Below are 18,833 nucleotides of genomic sequence, written 5' to 3' on the forward strand. Positions count from 1 at the left end.
GGGTGGCTGGCTGTGCGGGTGTCTCAGACCTCAGTGTGATGGGCCCTGTGAAGTCAGGCAGGAACACAGCCAGCCCCAGGAGCTGTCATCTGGGCTCTCATGCCGACAGGAGACATGTGTCATTCACATACGGGCAGCTGGTAGAGGGCTGCAGAACCCCGGGGCCACTGCAGCACAGAGCCCAAGCTGCAGTACTTAGGAGCTAGGCTGAAACCATGGAGGGCTTCCTGGAGGTCAGGTTGAGACCCCTGGTTTGGCTGAGACAAACGGGAGAGCCCTGGGTGGGAGAGAGGAAGGTGCAGGCAGAAAGGAATCTGCGATGGGTTGTCAGGTGGAAGAACAGGCGGATCACTATGGTACAGAAGAGAAAGTGTATCTGGATGGTAAAGAAATGAGATGTAAAAGGGAGTGAGCACACTAAACCCAGCTGGGAAGAACGAGATTAGAAAGCAGTGAGGAATTACTGTAGGGTGCTTCTTAGGGCTGAAGCATTTGTGGGTCCAAAAACATTAAGAAAACCCCAAATCTGGGGGAGCCTCTTCCCATGACTTACCTGTCTTCCTCCTTTCCTTTAGTTTCAAGCCATGGTCACATATTCTGCTGGTCCCCAAAAGTTAGGGCCCCCTCGAAGAGCCTCCCAGCAGTGTTCTGGAAGCCAGGGAAACTTCCTGTCTCCTGAGCTTGCGGTCAGGTCTTCTGAATCCCCTTCGCGGGAAGCTCCCTGCCCCTGGGTTGCATTTCCACGTACAAGTTACAGTTAGAGTAGTCACGGTATTTGATGGATTGGGAGGAGCTGGTTGTCATCCATTGGCTTGCAAACCTCCAGTTCATGGGACACAACACATCCAAAGGCAGCTCCTGCCACAGTCCAATAGATCTCATTATAAGAAAGTTCTTAAACTGAGCCCAATTTCATGATTTCTACCCATGGGTCCTAATTTTGTTCTTTGGCACTTCACAAAAATCTCACTCCTCCCTCATAAAAGCACTTAAAATATTTGAGTTCAGCTGTCCCACTCCCTCGGGTATTTTCTTTTGTAAGCTAAAGATTTTTCAACACTTCCTGATGTGAAAGTCGTTCAGGCCACTGCTCTGCTTGCCCGCCTCCTGGCACCATCGCAGGTTTCCAGAGTCTGGCTTGGAATAGTAGTTTCTCCATAAATATCTTGAATGACTGAGTGAATCCACAGCTCCTCCTGTGAATTCCTGTCAGTTTGTATTTTTTCCTCTTGGCATGTGGGGCCCACAGATCCACTAACGTTGACTTAACTGTAGCTAAAACCCCTAACATCTGGGGCTGTCCTTGGTAAGGCCCCTCCCTACTTCCTGAAAGGCTCAGCACAGAAGTGGCAGCTGGGGAAGTCTGAATGTTGTGTCCTAGCTGTCCCTGTGGCCTCTGTGGCTGTGGACCTGGTCTGTGTCTTTAGAGACCAGGCTGCAGCAGCAGTGGCCCAGGCAGTGGCTGGGGCAGACCTCTGTGAGCACGATGAGATATGGAGGTTCCTATGACAGAGCTAGATGAAGGCCTGCTGGCTACTTGGTGTTTGCTCACCTATCTGCAATCTGCAGACTTGTCCGCTTCCTAACCATAGAGGCCTCCCCTTAATCAGCAGATTTCTCCTCTCTCTGATAAGTTTGGACTCTCCCTGTTCATTAGCCCCGTGCTTCCTTTAATGCCTGGGTGTCTGATCTTGGACTCCAATCTGTGCATGCCTTTGATGCTGGAGAACAAAAGTGTTTCTTGGACTTGAGCCAAGCTGGAGAAGTGTCTGTGTACAGAAGCTTCACTGATAGGAAGGCCTCTCTGGCCCATCTCCGCAGGATGGAGCTCCGGGAGCTGCTGGCCCTGGGGAGCAGCTGGTTTATTCCAAGGTTGGAAAATGGATGAGAAAACCTATTTCAACTAGGCAAGGAAGCAAGAGAACTGTGATTCAGACATCTGGAGATGTTCGGGGACTTGAGATATCCAGGAGATTTTCAGAAAGGTACCCTTGGTGCATGTGGCCTGCAGAAGAGACAGCTCGTAGCTCTGCACAGGGATACTGACTGCCTGGTTCACCACTGTCTCTCCAGTACCTGGCACGGTGCCTGACACCTGGTAGGTGTCAGGGAGCATGTTTTAGGTGGATAAATGAATGAATGAGAAGACAGTTTCTGGAAATCTTTTCTGTATGCCATAGCACTTTCATTACAAAAGTGAGAGCTCCATTTTGGAGTCAGAGGGACTTGGGTTAGCATCCTGACTTCACCACTTACTGGCTTTAGGACAAGTTCCTAAGCAAATGGGCAGCACAGGAACTCCCCAAGGCTGCTGTTAGAATCCCCGTAGAGAATGTTCATGGAGTTCAGGGCCTGGTCCATGTCACCCACAGACTCAGTGACCCTCAGTTTAGCCAAACGACTTAGACATAGAGCTCTACACGCCCTATAAGGAGGGGCTGTCCTGGCCCTCCACCTCCTCCTCATGAGGATTGAGGAAGGAGGGGGACCTGTAGAATGGGTAAGAAGCTACATCCCTACTAGGAAGCTGGTCCTTGGCGTAGCTTCCTTTGGGCTCAGGTCGGAACTTGGGGCACTGCTGAGGGAGCAGCCTGTGGCTATTTCATGTCAGTACAGTGCCCTCTCCACCCGTTCACAAAGCCCAGTGGCCACTGCCTGTGTTTCCTCCATGGGTGGGGGGCAGCAGGCCAGTTACCCAGGCCCCAGGCCTACCTGAAACCTGGCCAGATGGCAGGGCAGACAGTTTTGGTCCTCGAATCTGCATTCATCTCAGAGGCATGCTTCGCTCTCTCGTTTGACACAGATGCTATGTTTCTAGGTGTCATGAATTGATTTGGGATCCCTCTTCCACACATCTCCCCTCCTTTCCGTTTCAGCCCTTCCCTTTGGAAAGCAAGGATCAGAGAGGAAAGATGCTGTAGTAGAAAGAACTTGGACCTGAGGTTTTGAGTGTGGGCAGGTCCTAGCCCCTTGCTGGATTTTCTCATGTGTGAAGGGCACAAGTGGGTGAACCTAGGATATGTTGTGGATGGGGTGGTCTCGGTGACCTTCAGGAGGCCTCTTCCAGAATTGCTGTTTTATGCACCGGTGAGGTCTGTATTTTATTCCTGTTTCAGATTACTCCCCTCCCCCACAAAAGGAGGAGACAGTTGTCACAAGGACAATGAGGGGTTTGATGGTGAAGAAAAGAGAGCACACGTCAAGTCAGATATCAGCCTTAGGATCAGCTTTATTATGTATTTTACCTTCACCAGGGAGAAGAAGGCAAGGAAGCTGGACAACAGACCAGCCTGCATCAGACAGACACAAATCACATCTCTAAAGAGTGTACATGGTGAGAACTAAGGGCCCACATTAGACCAGCTATGAAGCACAGAGATTGACAGGGGCACCAAACATCCATCTCATCTTTCCCTTCTGGTTGTTTGGATTCAATCATTTACATACTTTTGGTTCACTTTAAAAAAGCACAACCAACATTTCAATGTTCAATAATTTGCTGTTCTTTTTAATGTACAGAGACAAAAATCACCCAATTTTTGATTTTTGAAACACCGCAAGCCGCTTTGTCTCAACACGTGTGGTGGTGGTGGTGGTGGAGGTGGTGGTGGTGGTGATAAGTGGAAAGTCCATCAGAATTCAGTTTGTTTTGAGGCTCATTTGAGAGCCTGAAACTCTGAAAGATGAAGGAAGGCATCCTTGGCTGTTACACACCTAGAGCTGGGTGAATTTTTGCACCAAGGAAGCTGTGCTAGGCTTCTGTGGTCTCCTCTGACAACCACACCATTCCTACATTTGAGACCTTCCATCAGACTGCTGAGAACAACGCTTATTCACAGAGGATGATGAAATACAGAAAGAACCATCTTCAGAGACACAGACCAAGTCCTGGAATGCTAAGGAAGCCAGGAGGCAAGAAGGTACATTGCACACAGATATACCCACAGAAGAAGGTCACCAGAGCATGGGCTGGGGTCAGGGTTTCATCTGCTGGCCATCTTCTTGACCCCAGATGACATATGAGCAGCTACTTTCCCTTGCCAGGGGATGAGCACTTCTCCTGGACTTTCTGTGGGCAAACCTCCACACATTTTGTCTGGAATAGCTCCTGGCATGGCTCTGCACACTGAGGTGGACATTGGTCTTGGCATGGAGGTAGGCATGGATCTTGGCCTTGCTGTGGGCATTTTTCTTGACTTAATTCCTGGCACTGAGAAAGACATACCTCCTGGGCCTGCACTAGACACTTATCTTGGCAGGGGTGCTGGCATGTGGGGAGGCACACCTCCTCAGCCTTTGCCTGGCACTGCTCCTGGGTCTTTGGGAGGCATGGAGGGGGCACACATGGCTGCTTGCACTGCTGCTCACTGAAGGACATCCTAGGGTGATTTGCAGAGCCTGAAAAAGACACAAGATTCGAAATTATCTGCATTAAGAATATCAGCATGGGAACTGGGGAATGAAGGGTTGAGAAAGAGGAATGAGGAGTGGATGGAAGAACTAATGGAGTGGAATGAGGAGTGGAAGTAAGAACTAATTTCTTGGCTGCTTTTTATCTCTTTCTCTTTTCTATCCTGGCCACAGCTCCCTGTGGTACCTGTCTCCAAAGTGGGAGTATTCTCATGGCCTCTGTCTAGATATCCATAGCTCCAAACCCCAGTCCTACCACAGGTTTTTTTCCCTTCTCTTCTAGTCTACGAATCCTTTTGAAAATCAGGTGCAAGAGACTAGATAGAAAAATTCTGGTCTGGATAGAATATACAGGATAGTTTGTGAGGCCCAAGAAATGGCAAACCACTTAAAAAATCAGTAGAAAGTACGGTTCAGAGGAGGAAAAGAACAGTGGCCGCCTAAAGACAGAGTAACAGGAAGAGAGAGGGCACAGATGCCCCACTTACCTGATCTTCAACAAGACTCAACAAAGGCTGTGGACTGTGAAGCCCAGCAAGGCGGGACTTTTATATGGTGCTTAGTCCAGCCTCCCGCGGGATTGACTGGCCACATGGGCTGTGGTACTAATTGTGGAGTCACCATAACAAGCTTCCTCTGAAATTGCCGATGGTTTGAGTCACTGCTTGGGATGCCTGTTAATCAGACTGCATTTTGGCCTGTGGGTCCTCACCAGACCTCAGCAGGGAGGGGCTTCCCTCAGATCCCTCTCATCAGAGGCAGTAGGAAAAGAATGTTCATAAAGTGTTATCTCAGTCTGTTCAACGAGGATTCCTTGTCTGCCCAAACTGCTGCAGGATGTGGTGAGAGATAAGATCCACCTTGCTCATCTCATCTTCACCAATGGGAAGACTTTATGCCTAAGGCCTGGGGCCTCTCTGGGTCAAGGGCTTGTATGGCCTGTTGCAGACAGTTCTTCATCAAGCCTTGAAAGTCACCCTTCAGATGCAAGAACGAAGGCTTGTCCTGTGGTTCCAAGGGAACAAAAGGCTTTCAGCCTGCTGAAGAGGGTGATTTTCCTGCATGGTGGGCTTGAGGGAAATTGGGGTTCATTTGTTACTCTTGGGTTGTGAAGTGGGGTGAAGGGGAAGAGAGAGGAAGGAGAAGGCAGACAATCTTTATTTTCTCAACCTTTATTTATGACACCCTTCTGAAAGTGGAGTTACTCACAGAGTTTTCATAGTGACCAGGAGAACAGGCTGGAACAAAGTTAACTTGTCTCTTTGCCTTCTGGAAAACGTTTTCTTAGAATTCAGCTCAATAAAAGTCAGGGGATGAAAGGAAAAGTTTCAAAGCAAACACACCCAGTTTCCTCTACCTCTATTTTCTAGTTTGGGCTGTTAGTTTTTACCTGGTGTGTTCTCCCTGTGCCTGTGGAAATCCTAAGCATTCTGCAAAGCTTTACTCATGTCTACCACCCTCTGAGAGCCTTTCCTGATTACTCTAAATCAGAAATGAATCCACCTCTTTATGCATTCCCATGGTATCTATTGTCTATACTATTCATGAGACATTTACTATTGAAATTAGGACTTTCCAGATATTTATATATAGGTCTTATTTTTTCCTGGGTTATAAGTTCCTAGAGGATAGGTACTATGCCATTGGTATAGTAAGTGGAAGATGATGGAAGACAAATGATTATTGATGGGGTAAATGTATTAATGAAGGAATGAAGAAGGTGGATGTGGGAGAGCTGGGAGTAGAGGAAACTCTCATTTAATTGAAAATGGGAAAAGATTTACTTTGAAAGAAGCCCCCAATTCCTTAAAGTGGTAGTTCTGTGTTTGTTTGCTGAAGTTGACCAAATTCAAGGGTCTTTAAATATGATGATGTTCCCTTCCTTTCTCCTTAATTTAAAGTTATGTTCAACCTCTTAACTTGAAGGGGTAGGTTTAAGTCATTTCCTAAGAAGAATATTTGGCTAAAATCAGAAATGTCTCAAATGTTTATATAGGTTTTGGATGCTTGATACCTGAAAAGCTTTTAAAAGGTAAGCTGGGGAGACCAGGAAGCATTTTTGACCTCTGAGACTGGTTCTCAGAGGTTAATGTGACATCACCATGAGCCCCATTGGTGTCCTGGCAGGAGACAGAGGCCTGGGTGTGGAAGGACTTGGAATACCCAGCTATATATCTGAAGAGACAAAGTCATTTGGGGCATCTGGGAGAGTAGGTGTAGGGTGGGGAGACTCATCTTTCTTTTTCTCCTTTTTTCATCTCCTCCTTTCAATTCTCTTCCTCTTTGTATTTTTTATCTTTTCTTAGAATGCTGTTGAAGAGACAAAGCAACTCTCCTGTGTCCTCAAAAACAAGGAATTCTCCATCACTGAGTTTAATAATATGTTCTTTCAGTCACTCATGGCCCCTGTGTGATGTCAATGCCTTTCCCTTCCAAAATGACTCACTGTTTCATGGAGAATATGGCCAGAGGTAAGCCCCTGTGCTCCAGAAGAAGGCCCCTTCCTTGGTTTTGGGTGGAAGGTCATGGAAGGCTCCTTCGGGGAGGGGATGCTGTGCTTTGTCTTACTGGATAGTAGGAATTACCCAGGCAAGCAGGGTGGACAAGGGCATTCCAGGTGGCCTCTAGGAAGGAATCCTTGTTGGGAGGCTGTTGAAGTACAGAGATAATGAAAGGAGAGATGGAGGCCGACTTAGGAAGGGAATGAGCAAGAGACTCTGGAAAGAGACCTTCTTAGCTGGGATTTCTGGAAGTTTCCTGTGACAGGATGCATGAGATGACCTTGCTCATGTCATGTATGTCTATGACTTTGGTTAAGCCCCAGGACAAGGAGACTAAATAGAAATGTGCAGAACAAGAGACTAGATCATGTTCTCATGGAGGGGAGGTGAGCCCAGTTAGGTAGAGCCCAGAGTTTGACTCCTCTCACTGGATGCCCTGCCTGCTGCCATCGAGTTGATTCATTACAGTGGAACAATCTTGAAATTGACCCGAAAGTCCTTCTGCGGTAGGCAGAATAATGGCCTCCTAAATATGTTCTCCACCTAATCGCTAGAATTTGTAAACACGTTAGGTTACTTGGCAAGAGAGACTGAAAGTAGTGAATAAAATCAAAGTTGCTAATCAGACGACTTTAAAATAGGGAGATTATCCTTGCTTATCCAGGTGGGGCCAACATAAGCGTAAGGCTCTTAAAAGCAAGAAGAGTCTGTCAGAGTGATGTGATCTGAGAAAGACTTAACCGGCCATTGCTGATTTTGAATATGGAAGGAGTCCACGAGCCAGAAATGAGGGCGGCCTCTACAGTCTGGAAACAGATTCTCCAGTAGGACCTCCGGAAAGAGGTGCAGCTTCTCGGGCACTCTAATTTCAGTCCGGTGAGACTTCTGTCAGCCTCTGAGCTCCAGAACTGTCATAGGATTCACTTTTGTTGTTTTAAGCCACTAAATTTATGGTAACTTGTCACAGAAGCAGTAGAAACCTAATAACCTTCTCAGTGCTAGAGGCTCTTGGGAGCTCTTGAGGAGGGAAGCCTCAGATGAAGAATAAAATCTCATTTACCATTCCCTCATTTAAATGTATTCCTACTTGTCATGTCAGCATCCTCAATCAAAGGCTAGCTTTTGATAAAGAGGCACTGAGCTGGGCACAGTGGCTCACGCGTATAATCCCAGCACTTTGGGAGACTGAGGCAGGTGGATCACTTGAGGTCAGGAGTTTGAGACCAGCCTGACCAACATGGTGAAACCCCGTCTCTACTAAAAATACAAAATTAGCTGGGCGTGGTGGCGGGTGCCTGTAATCCCAGCTAATGGGGAGGCGGAGGCAGGAGAATCGCTTGAACCCAAGAGGTGGAGGTTGCAGGGAACTGAGATTTTGCCATCGCACTCCAGCCTGGGCAAAAAGAGTGAGACTCCATCTCAAAAAACGAAACAAAACAAAATAACAACAAAAAAGAGCCACTGAGATACATGGAGAAAGAACTCAGGATCCCATTCATCTGGGGTTGACTATCACATAGAGTATATGCAATATTGGATGACTGATTTAACCTCTCATAATCTCAATTTCCTCTTGTTGAGAAAGGAAAATACTATTTCACAGATTTCTTGTGAGGAATAAATTAGAGAACGTATGCTCCAAAACTTAGGGCCATCAAGCTACTTATGAATATTAGTGCAATCTGAATCAGTTCAGGACTCACCTCCTCCATGAAGCCTTCCTTGATTCCCCTGGTTCTTCTTGTTCTATGTCCTTTGCTCTGTCCCTCCAATACTTGGTCTTTGACTTGATTTTTTTTTTTTTGAGACGGAGTCTTGCACTGTCGGCCAGGCTGGTGTGTAGTGGCAAGTGATCTCGGAGCACTGCAACCTCTGCCTCCCAGGTTCAAGCGATTCTCCTGCCTTAGCCTCCCAGGTAGCTGGGACTACAGGCACGTGCCACCACACCCAGGTAATTTTTGTGTTTTTAGTAGAGACAGTGCTTCACCATGTTGTTCAGGCTGGTCTCGATCTCTTGATCTCGTGATCCACCCCCCTCGGCCTCCCAAAGTGCTAGGATTACAAGCGTGAGACACTGCACATTTTTCTTTAAAACAGGTTCAAATTCTGCCATATATTTATCTCTCCACGTGTGTGTGTCACAGAACATATAATACATGCCCAAAGCCAAACTCCTGATCTTGCCTCAAAAACTCCTCCTACCACAGTCTTCCTCAGCTCAGTAAGTGGCCTGGCCTCATCGTCTTTAAAATATGAAAGTTAGACTTTCAGTCAGGTCCGTCCCGTCTCTGACATTCTGTGATACTGTAAGTGTGATCATGAATGATTAGCCTGGGTAACTATGTAGTGTGTGGACACATGTGTGTGGGCACTTTTTCCTTGGTCAGGTTGTAATATACTCACAGGAAGACCCAGTCTTCTGTCTTCGGCATGTGGCAGTGGCTCACCCAGTGGCTGATTGACCTTAGGTGACCTGTCTTTTCCTAAGTGTGGAGTGGGAGTATTTGGGGTCTGAGTCCTCAGAAATCAATCTTGGTGGCCCAGTATCTGGGGTTGTGGATTAGAAAGCTTTGGAAAAATTGTCTCACCCCAAATCTTAAGATAAGGTGACTAAGTTGTTTCTGTGACCATCCCCAGCCCTCCAGCAAGATTGGAGTTAATCTGATTTAATGACATCTGAGATTTAAGATTTTAGACTTCTGGAGCTGTCATTATTGGGAGCCAGGGCATAATTAGACAGGATCAGCAGAAGAGTCTCAGGTGTGTGCAAGACAGTTTTTTTTTTCTCCCATTCCCATCAAATAACTATCTCCTCTGTTCAGATCTTAAAAGTCCTCAGACTCCTCTGATCCATTCATCTGCATATTACAGGGCAATGTCTCTGATAGAGCTGAATGGTGCAGAATGTGGTTTCCTGCAGAGCGGGTGCCCCTGGGCGGCTTGCGAATTCCTGGGGGGATGTCCACCACCCCTCTCCCTTCCTTTCCTCCTGTGTCACCCACACAGGGGGTCTGAATCAGAGGTGTGAATTCAGGAAAGAGCTGTAAATCACAAGCCCTCAGGGCCAGAAGGGACTTGAGAGGCCACCTGATTCTATCTCCTAGTTTTAGCCCCAGCACGTGCTTTAAACAGGAGACACAGAGCTATTTATTGACTGCGTTTTTTAGATGAGGAAATTGAGGCACAAAAGTGTCAAAGGCCTTGTTCAAAGTTACGTGGTCAGCTCAAGTCTGGTCTGGGCAATGGTCCACATAAAAAACACCTAGCAGACCAGTGTATTGGGGATTCCTTATAAGCTTTGGGAAGACAACAAAGACGCAGACCAGCCAGTGGCTGTTCACAGTTTGGGATCACAGGAAATACTCGTATGTACATGCCGTCATCTATAGGGTGTTCAGGGACTCCAGGTCAAAGACCACCAACACAGATGGTGGGGAGGAAGGATGTTCCCCAGTGACTTAAATTTGTTGTAGATCTTCAACTTTTTCCCTTTTGAGTTTGATTTCTGGAGCTCCTTGGCCTAAATCAGGATTAGAAATCCTGGATGCTTTCTACAACCGACACCCTGTGACTTTGGTTGTTCCCCTCTCTGGACCTTCGCTTCCTCATGTAGACACTGAGGATATTTTAAATGCCACGTTCAGCTCTGATATTCAGCAATACAAGCATCTCCTTCTGGCTCCTACTGTGGGCCCAACCTGGGAATGGGGTGGCGAGGTGGCCCCTAACTCTACTTGCCTTCAGAGATATTTGTCATCCATTTGTGGAACTCCCTGTTTCTCCATCAAATGCACTGCTTTGCACAGCAGATAGCAGGAAGCTTTTGCTGCAGTAGGTGATGGGTTGTGACTCCAAGTGTGTACACAGAAACTAGAGTACTGTTGGCATCTTGGCTTCCAAAGTTCAGTTGCCCATACTAGGGGCTTGACATAAGTTATCTCACTTCATCGCCCCACTTTGCCCCTTGGTGAGACTTTTCTTCTCATTCCTCAGGTGAAGACCTCCCTTCTCCCACTGAGGCGAAGCGTCTCGTCCGGCTCCACAGCTGGCTGGTGCAGTGCTTGCTTGGAGCCCATGTCTGTGGGATGCCAAGCCCTTTCCCTTTCCTTGCTGCTGCCTGAGGTGAGAGACCCACACGGAGGTAGCCTGCATCTTCCTGGCAAGGCAGGAGGAGGGCTGGCAGGATCTGCATCTTGTGGCCGAAGGGGAAAGTGGCCAAGGACAGGACTGCAACAAGGGCCAGGGCTGCCTTTCAGCCCCAGGCCACTCATGCTGAGCCCCCTTCCCCTCTCCCCACTGTCGCATTCTGGGGATGACTCCATGCCACGAGGTTAAGGAGCACAGTGGACAGGGGCTCAGTCCAGAGCAATCCCCTCTTGTTTGGGAAAGTGGCTCTGCAGCCTCTGAGCATCCAATCATTGGTTATTACTGCATGTCTGCGATGTGTGTCCGGCTGCCCCTTCTCAAAGGGCAGGCTGGTGGGAGAGTCAGGTTATGAACACGTGGCCAGAATGTGGAGTGATAAGGAGAGGAAGGCATGGAAGCTCTCAGACCACAGAATGGGGCATCTAACCAGCTTGGGGGTCGGATGTGGGGAAGATTTTTGGAGCAAGTGACCCCTGAGTTGACTTAAAGGGTGAGGATTTGCCCAGGTGGATCATTCAGAGGAAGATTCAGTGGAGGCAGAGCAAAACGATAGGGAAGGGGGTGTAAAGTCACAAAGGCCAGAGACTCTGTGTTGTGTGCCAGGAAATGCCAGCAGTTACCGATTACTGGGCTGTAAAGTTCTAGAAGGAGATGGAGAAATGGCCCTATGGCTGGAGAAGGACGCAGGGGCTTGATCCTGAAGGCTTTTGCATGGCAGAATGTTATTTGAGCTGCCCTCTAGGCAAAGGGGAGACTCAAGGATTTTAAGCAAGGACATCATGTATAAATGTGAATTTTAGCAAGACTGCCTTGGCTGGCTTCCACTGGAGTAAGAACTGGAGGAAGGTGAACTTCAAAAGCCAGTTAGGAGGGTTGAATGGTGTAGGTAAGAGATGATGAGCGCATTTCTGGGAAAAAGCCATGACTCCTTAGTCTGAGAAGACTTTCCTTTGAGCCTGGGAGGGAGCATATAGCTCTGGAGATGAGACATATGAGATTTCCTGCACTTGGAAGACAGGTACAGCTGAAAATATCCTGGTATGCGTTTTACGATCAGTTTGTATCTTAAAATCTTTACGTGTTTGGCAAATGGCTTAGTGTTTTTACTGATCTCTTTGCGAGCATCAACCCCTGTGACATGGAAGCAGTTATGACTTATCACTAATAAAGCCTTCTAGAATTTGCCTGTGCTCGTGTGCTGAGCTGCAATCTTGGTCCTGTGGGAACAGGACAGGAAAAATAGGATGTTTGGTAACTGGTTACTTCCTCCCCTCTCCCCAGTTGCCATTCATGCGTGGAAGTGGAGGATGCAGGAAAATGGTCTCTAAGATTCCTTTCGGCTTCAAAGCCAGACATCCCTGAGGTTCTGTGCCCAGCCCTCACAGCGCCAGCCCACCTCACAGCCAGTTGCCTGATTTGGGAGGGCTTAGAAGCCCTTTTAGAAGGCTAGCTGTACTCTGCCTGATTCTCAAGAAAGCACAAGGCAAAGGGGTCTGTGGTGCAGGCTCCTTTTGTGACCATCTTAATGGATCCTCAGAACTGCTTTGTCATGAAGGGAGAGGTCTTGGTCCTGCCTGTCTTGTTATCTGGGAGCCATCGAGCCTGGTGCTACACAGATTCTTGTGATGCCACTCTTGAGGCGTTGCTTATTTATACAGCCCTCTACTGTTTGGGGAAGAACCCTGGTGACTGCCGCTGGGGCTGGGAGTAATTATGGCATTCTGCAGGGAGGTGGCACCCTCATCATGTCCCAGCCATCTCCCCAGAATTGCCTTTGATCCAGCTTTTTGTTGGGAAAGTAGCCATTAAGAGATGTCTATCTTGGCCGGGCGCAGTGGCTCTTCTGTCCCTCCTCCTTTTTGACTTCCTGTGAGGTAGAAGGGTTTTCCACCTGTTACTCACAGTCCCCAATGCACTAAGCGAGACTTTCCCAGCACTTTGGGAGGCCAAGGCGGGCGGATCATGAGGTCAGGAGACCGAGACCATCCTGGCAAACATGGTGAAACCCCGTCTCTACTAAAAATACAAAAAATTAGCCAGGCGTGGTGGTGGGCACCTGTAGTCCCAGCTACTCCAGAGACTGAGGCAGGAGAATGGCGTGCACCCGGGAGGCGGAGCTTGCAGTGAGCCGAGGTCGCGCCACTGCACTCCAGCCTGGGAGACAGAGCAAGACTCCATCTCAAAAAAACAAACAAACAAACAAAAAAAAATTAGATGTCTATCTTTGGTTCCATTTACATGGGAGAAACGAGACCTAAATTGGCAACGAATGGTTTCATGCTCCCAGAGCTGCCTCCTTTCAGGCTGTGAGTTCACAGAACCACCTGGGAGGGCACAGCCCCCTGACACATACTCCCTGGCCTGGGACTGAGATCCTGCCCCTGGAGGGAAGGCATCCACGGCGAGGTGCCTTCAATGTGGTGCCTTCAATGTGGTGGATACTCCTTAAAACATTCTTCCTTCCCTGTTTTTGTACACCGAGTAAAATAAAGGACTTTGGGGGTCTCTGAAGTAGTCATGATTATTTCATAAATTGTTGATTATTTCATGATTATTTCTTTTTTAACTCATCACAAAACAAAAACATGTGAAAATCCAGATGAAAATAGAAATAAACTACTAGTTACCCATAACCTCATTGTTTTAAAATAATGAAAATATCCACAAATTTCCTTTTGTTATTATTATTACCATTATTATCAAGGAAGGTTTTGGTTAAAGATAATGGCTTTATGTTATATTTTCAATTGAGGCCTTACTTTATTTAATTCATTTTAATGTATTAAATTAATTTAATACATTGAATAGATTAATACATTAAAATTAAATTAAAATTTATTTTAATGTTTTAAAATTATTAAATTTAATGTGATGAATTTATTAACGTATTATTAAATTTAATGTCTTAAAACAATGTTTCATCATATAATAGGTTCAAGTTTACTTAATCAAACCTTGTTAGATATTTAAATTGTTTCTAAGTTATGCTGTGACAATCACCTTTATTTATATAGCTCCCCTACCCACCATTTTGCAATTTTTTTTTTTTGAATAGGTTCTATGAAGTGGACCCATTGGGCCAAAGAGTTGAATCATCTAATGCTTTTGATGGTACATATTCCCACATTCCTTGAATTGTTTTCTAAAAGGATTTTTGTCTATTTATATTCCCACCAACTGTAGCACACTCTTTAGCACTGGGTTCGGGATTTATTATTTAAAAGTGACCATTTAATAGAGGATGGTCTGTTGAATATGGATGAAGATGCCACGTTATTGTTCTATTATCTCTCTGTCTCTCTCCCTTTCTTCTGTCCCTCCTCCTTTTTGACTTTCTGTGAGGCAAAGGGTTTTCGACCTATTACCCACAGCTTAAGGGGTTTCCATCTGTTACCACAGTCCCCAGTGCTCTAAACTAGACTTTCAGAGGCTCCTGGCATCCAGTGAGTGCCTCTCTGCAGGGATCTAGAGTATGGGAACCTCAGTGCCTCAGAAGACCCTGAGACCCCAAGGTCTTCTCATGTCACACCTGGAAAACTAGGGGGTGGTGCCTTAAATGCTCCGCCTACTTCACGTATTCTAAAAGCCTGCTCTGTCACCAGCTGACTGTACAGCCTCAGTCTGGTGGGGTCCCAGTCATTTTTTCTTTGACACATTTTGGACTCTCTATACTTGCCACACCCTTCGCTGTCTGAACCATCCTTCAGGCTCAGAAGGATGAGAGCTAGTTTTGTGTAATGGTTCCGTAGGGAGCCATCCCAGATTTGGCTCTTTGGTTATCTATTACGATGATAGCAGGGAATCCTTAAATGCTGTTCACTGTGTCGCTGCTTATGTGCAGTGCACCGAAACAATTCACAACTGGTTTGTCTGTGCGTCAAAGCTCTCTCATCTGCTTGGCCATGGGGGCATGCTCGTGGCCTTCTGGGCAATCAGGTTCCTCTCTTGGTGAAAATGGGAATATCCTTGTGCCCAACCTGTCGACAAGCTGGGTATGCAACTGGCCCAGGACCTTACTGAATGGCGGGGTGGGGGGCACTAGGAGAGGATGGGTCATATTCTGAGGCATTGTAGAGGCTGGAGAGATGAGAGTGGCTGAGATGGTGGAGTTGGTCACTTATCCTAGGCCTGAAAGTCTTGATTCCTACAGTTCTCCCTTTAATCCTATGCCCTGTTCCCAAACCCTTCTTAGCATGAGCTGATACATTCTGTTTTGTGAATTAAGCTAGTTTGACATGGACTTTCTCTAGCTACTTGTAAATAATCTCCACTAACACGTCAGCTATGAATGCTTTCCCTATTCATTCCTAATTGAGGTGCCAGATATGTACAATATCTAGTTTTTTGTACTTAAGTTTTTATTTTGAAATTTTATAGATTCACAGAGTGTTGCAAAAATAGAGGTTTCATGTACCCTTCACTGGGATTCTTCCACTAGTGGCATGTTATATAACTATAGTTCAGTATTAGAGCCAGGTAACAGATAGTGGTATAATCCATAACTCCTTTTTGAATATTTTTAAAAGAATGTCTAACTGTATGATTACAGATGTCAAAGCCTGACTCCTGTGGTCAGGAGATTTACAGGCTAAGAAGAATTACACAAAGCAATGAGGTTCAGGTGTGATGAGTGTTACACTGCGGTGGGTGTGGGGTGCTCCTTCACCAACTCACTATGTCCCTGTAAACCAGGAACTTGGCATTTGTTAACTCTTTTTTTTTTTTTTTTTTTTGAGATGGAGTCTCGCTCCTCTCACGCAGACTGGAGTGCAGTGGTGCGATCTCGGCTCACTGCAGCCTCCATCTCCTGGGTTCAAGTGATTCTCCTTCTTCAGCCTCCCGAGTAGCTGGGATTACAGGCGTGTGCCATGCCCAGCTAATTTTTGTATTTTTAGTAGAGACGGGGTTTTGCCATTTTGGCCAGGCTGGTCTCGAACTCCTGACCTCAGGCGATCCATCTGCCTCAGCCTCCCAAAGTGCCAGGATTACAGGCATGAGCCACCACGCCTGGCCTGGCATTTGTTAATTCTTTAGCCTCACAACAACTCCATAACAGCAGTAGTGTTAGCATCATCATTCCTTTTGCAAAGAGAGGAAAACTGAGACACAAAGAAGTTAAGCAACTTGCTTAAGGTTACAAGGTGTTAGGGAGCAGAGACAGAGTTTCATTAAACCCATGCAGCCTGTACTGAGAGCCCTTCTGCATAAGCATTATGCAACAGGACTAACAGAAAGGTAGTACAATGCCTTTTCCTGAGCCTTCCTGGACTTTTCACCAATGTTCTACTCCTCTTTCTCCCTCATACCATCTCTTTCCTGCTTCCTGGGGTTAGACGCTTTCACAGCTGCAACCATATTTATGGATCTCTCAGGCTTTGCTCTAACACGGCCTGGCATTACCTGGGTACACCCTTTAGAGGTGGGCACCTGCCTCTAAGCAGCAGGTGGGGTCAGAGGGAAAGTCAGTTCTCAAAGGTTGTTGAGAGTGTAGGGTTCTAGCCTCACTTCTTAGGGATTGCTTGTTGGTAGTTTAGTGCTGTAAAACAACAAACAAAACAAATCAAAACCCACCAGAAACACCAGGAGAAGTCTTGCACAGCAGAGGAACACGTTTACTTGTCAGTTCATGGTTTCAGTCCCCAGCCCCACAGCGTTGTACATGGTGGAGGTGGCAGTGGTGGTGGGGTTGGGTAGTGCCCACAGTGCCTCACTCTGGGGGAGGGCAGGGAGGTGGGCAGGGAGGTGGGCAAGCAGGTGGACAGGATGAAGGGCATTTAGGAGGACAGGGCTTGGTGCAGGGCTTGGGAGGGCAGGATGAAGGAGACTGTGAGGGGCAGGGCGGGCACTTGGGTGGTGCTGGACACTTTTCCTGTGGGTACTTTTCGGAGCAGCGTTGCAGCAGCTTCTTTAAACAGCTGGGCTGGCATTTGGACTCACATTTTTGTTCACACTTGGGATCACAGTTCTTGGGCTCAGTCTTGGGGTCACTTGATTTACTTTTATCATCACTCGACATTGTTCCTTGATTATCTGAGCCCTGCAAAGAAATATGAGATGGGTTGTAGGTGGGAGAGGCTACCTACAGGCTTCTTACAGCTTATCCTTGTACTTAAGAAAGTTTACCCTGAGATGCATTCAGGCTCCAGATCATCTTCTCATTTAGGGCTGCCCTCATCCTTGTATGAGTTTGAGATAGCATTTCTTAATCTCTCCACCCTTAACTCTGCTTTCTTTTCACTTATTCTTGCTTCTATGCCATAGACTCTAGTAGGAGTTCTTAACCTAGGGTTTTGGACCCCCCACCTCCCCCACCCCACTGAAACTGTATTTCAGTAGAGTTGGTGTCTCTGTAACCCCATATGTTGTATTTAATTCATTTAGAAACGTGATTCCAAGGAGTCCCTAAGTTTGACTAGATTGCTCAAGGCATTCATGGCACAATAGAAGTTTCGCTCCTCTAAGGCCAATTCTCGTTCCTCTGAAGATAGATGGGAGGTATATTAGCTGACTTGGGGGCCTAGGACACTGCTTTTAATCTTGTGTCCCACCTAAGTCCCGCAAACCTTGAGAATTGCTTTCTTTACTCGAGGCCATGGGAGGGAAAGTAATTTAATCCCTGCCATGAGTGCGTTCCCATGGGCTACTCTAGAACTGCTCACTCCTTTGCCTCCATCCAGGTTCTGATAAATAATAGGGTAAGGGAAGAAATCAGGAGATGAACCATGAAATTCCAATTTTTCTGAAAATCTGAATGATAGAGCCACAAAATGTGATTTTCAGAAGGGAATTCCTTTTCTCCCCTGTTGAGTTTTGCCCTGAGCTAGGCATTTCTATACAGACAGTTTAAGTCCTAGATATGGACAGGGATTTTCAGTCCCTCACAATACTTCAAGTTGGATCTAATCGGTTATATTTCTTTGATTTCTTTTAACAATATAAAAATAACATTTTAAATTTTGTTTTAAAATCACTATAGCTCTCTGGGGAGGCATATTATTAAGTTGAACTCTAAAATTGTTGAGACTGTATTCCAAGGTGAAGCACATGCCAGTTCTTACCACTGAAAATAACAGGAAACTTTCATTCAAACATGACTTTCCCAACCCTGCTCAGTGCGTGGGGTACTTCAAGTCACTCCCAGGACAGAAGAGGCCAAAGAGTGGCCACTTCCACCTGTACAAATGCAACTTACCCCTCTGTGTTGGTGGTGAACTTGACAAGCAGTTGACTGAGGTGGATGTTATGGCTGTGCCTGGGAAGGTGGATTTTCCCTCTGGTTCCTCTGCCCAGATCTGAGGAAGCTGGGGGTGGGGGCAGGGGCAATGACCTCCACTTATGAGGTCATTGCAGCATCATCGAGGGGCCATTGTTGTGTGACTCCATAGCTCCCAGCACAACAAGCCCTGGACACCAGAATAGAGCCATGATGAATCACCCCCTTTGGCTGTCCCACCCCTCCCTAGACCCCTCAACATTCAGGCCGGTAAAATGAGGCTGCAGTGAAGAGTCCTGGGCTCTGAGGATGGGAGGCTCATTGTTGCTAGGAGCAGAAAAGCTGGCCCACTGTTGACACATGGTCTCCAGCTCCTCTTCCACCCCTAAAGTTTAATTCCTCTGAACCTGCCCCTTCCCCACCTTTCTAGGAGAGCAACCCTGAATTGATTACAGCCATTTTGACATTCTTCTTTTCTTTATTTTTCTAATGTGAGATTCTGAAACCTCTTCTTACCACCCCACACAATTGGGTTAGCCCCAGATCCTGTCTTAGGGCACAAA

At 46.8% G+C, this 18,833-nt stretch overlaps 2 protein-coding genes across 2 annotated transcripts; both read right to left on the reverse strand.

Annotated features, from left to right (window-relative positions):
- Nucleotides 1–3,211: 3,211 nt before the first annotated feature.
- PRR9 (proline rich 9) lies at nucleotides 3,212–4,934 on the reverse strand. The gene is made up of 2 exons (XM_003259288.2): nucleotides 4,899–4,934; nucleotides 3,212–4,398 (listed from the first exon to the last, which is right to left on the reverse strand). The coding sequence occupies exon 2, from the start codon at nucleotides 4,376–4,378 to the stop codon at nucleotides 4,028–4,030; it is 351 nt and encodes a 116-aa protein (XP_003259336.1). The 5' UTR covers nucleotides 4,379–4,398; nucleotides 4,899–4,934; the 3' UTR covers nucleotides 3,212–4,027.
- Nucleotides 4,935–16,648: 11,714 nt separating this feature from the next.
- On the reverse strand, nucleotides 16,649–18,351 carry LELP1 (late cornified envelope like proline rich 1). The gene is made up of 2 exons (XM_004089899.2): nucleotides 18,250–18,351; nucleotides 16,649–17,094 (listed from the first exon to the last, which is right to left on the reverse strand). The coding sequence occupies exon 2, from the start codon at nucleotides 17,071–17,073 to the stop codon at nucleotides 16,765–16,767; it is 309 nt and encodes a 102-aa protein (XP_004089947.1). The 5' UTR covers nucleotides 17,074–17,094; nucleotides 18,250–18,351; the 3' UTR covers nucleotides 16,649–16,764.
- Between the last annotated feature and the right edge of the window lie 482 nt (nucleotides 18,352–18,833).

This window comes from Nomascus leucogenys, chromosome 12 (assembly GCF_006542625.1).
Source record: "Nomascus leucogenys isolate Asia chromosome 12, Asia_NLE_v1, whole genome shotgun sequence".
Classification (NCBI taxonomy): Eukaryota; Metazoa; Chordata; class Mammalia; order Primates; family Hylobatidae; genus Nomascus; species Nomascus leucogenys.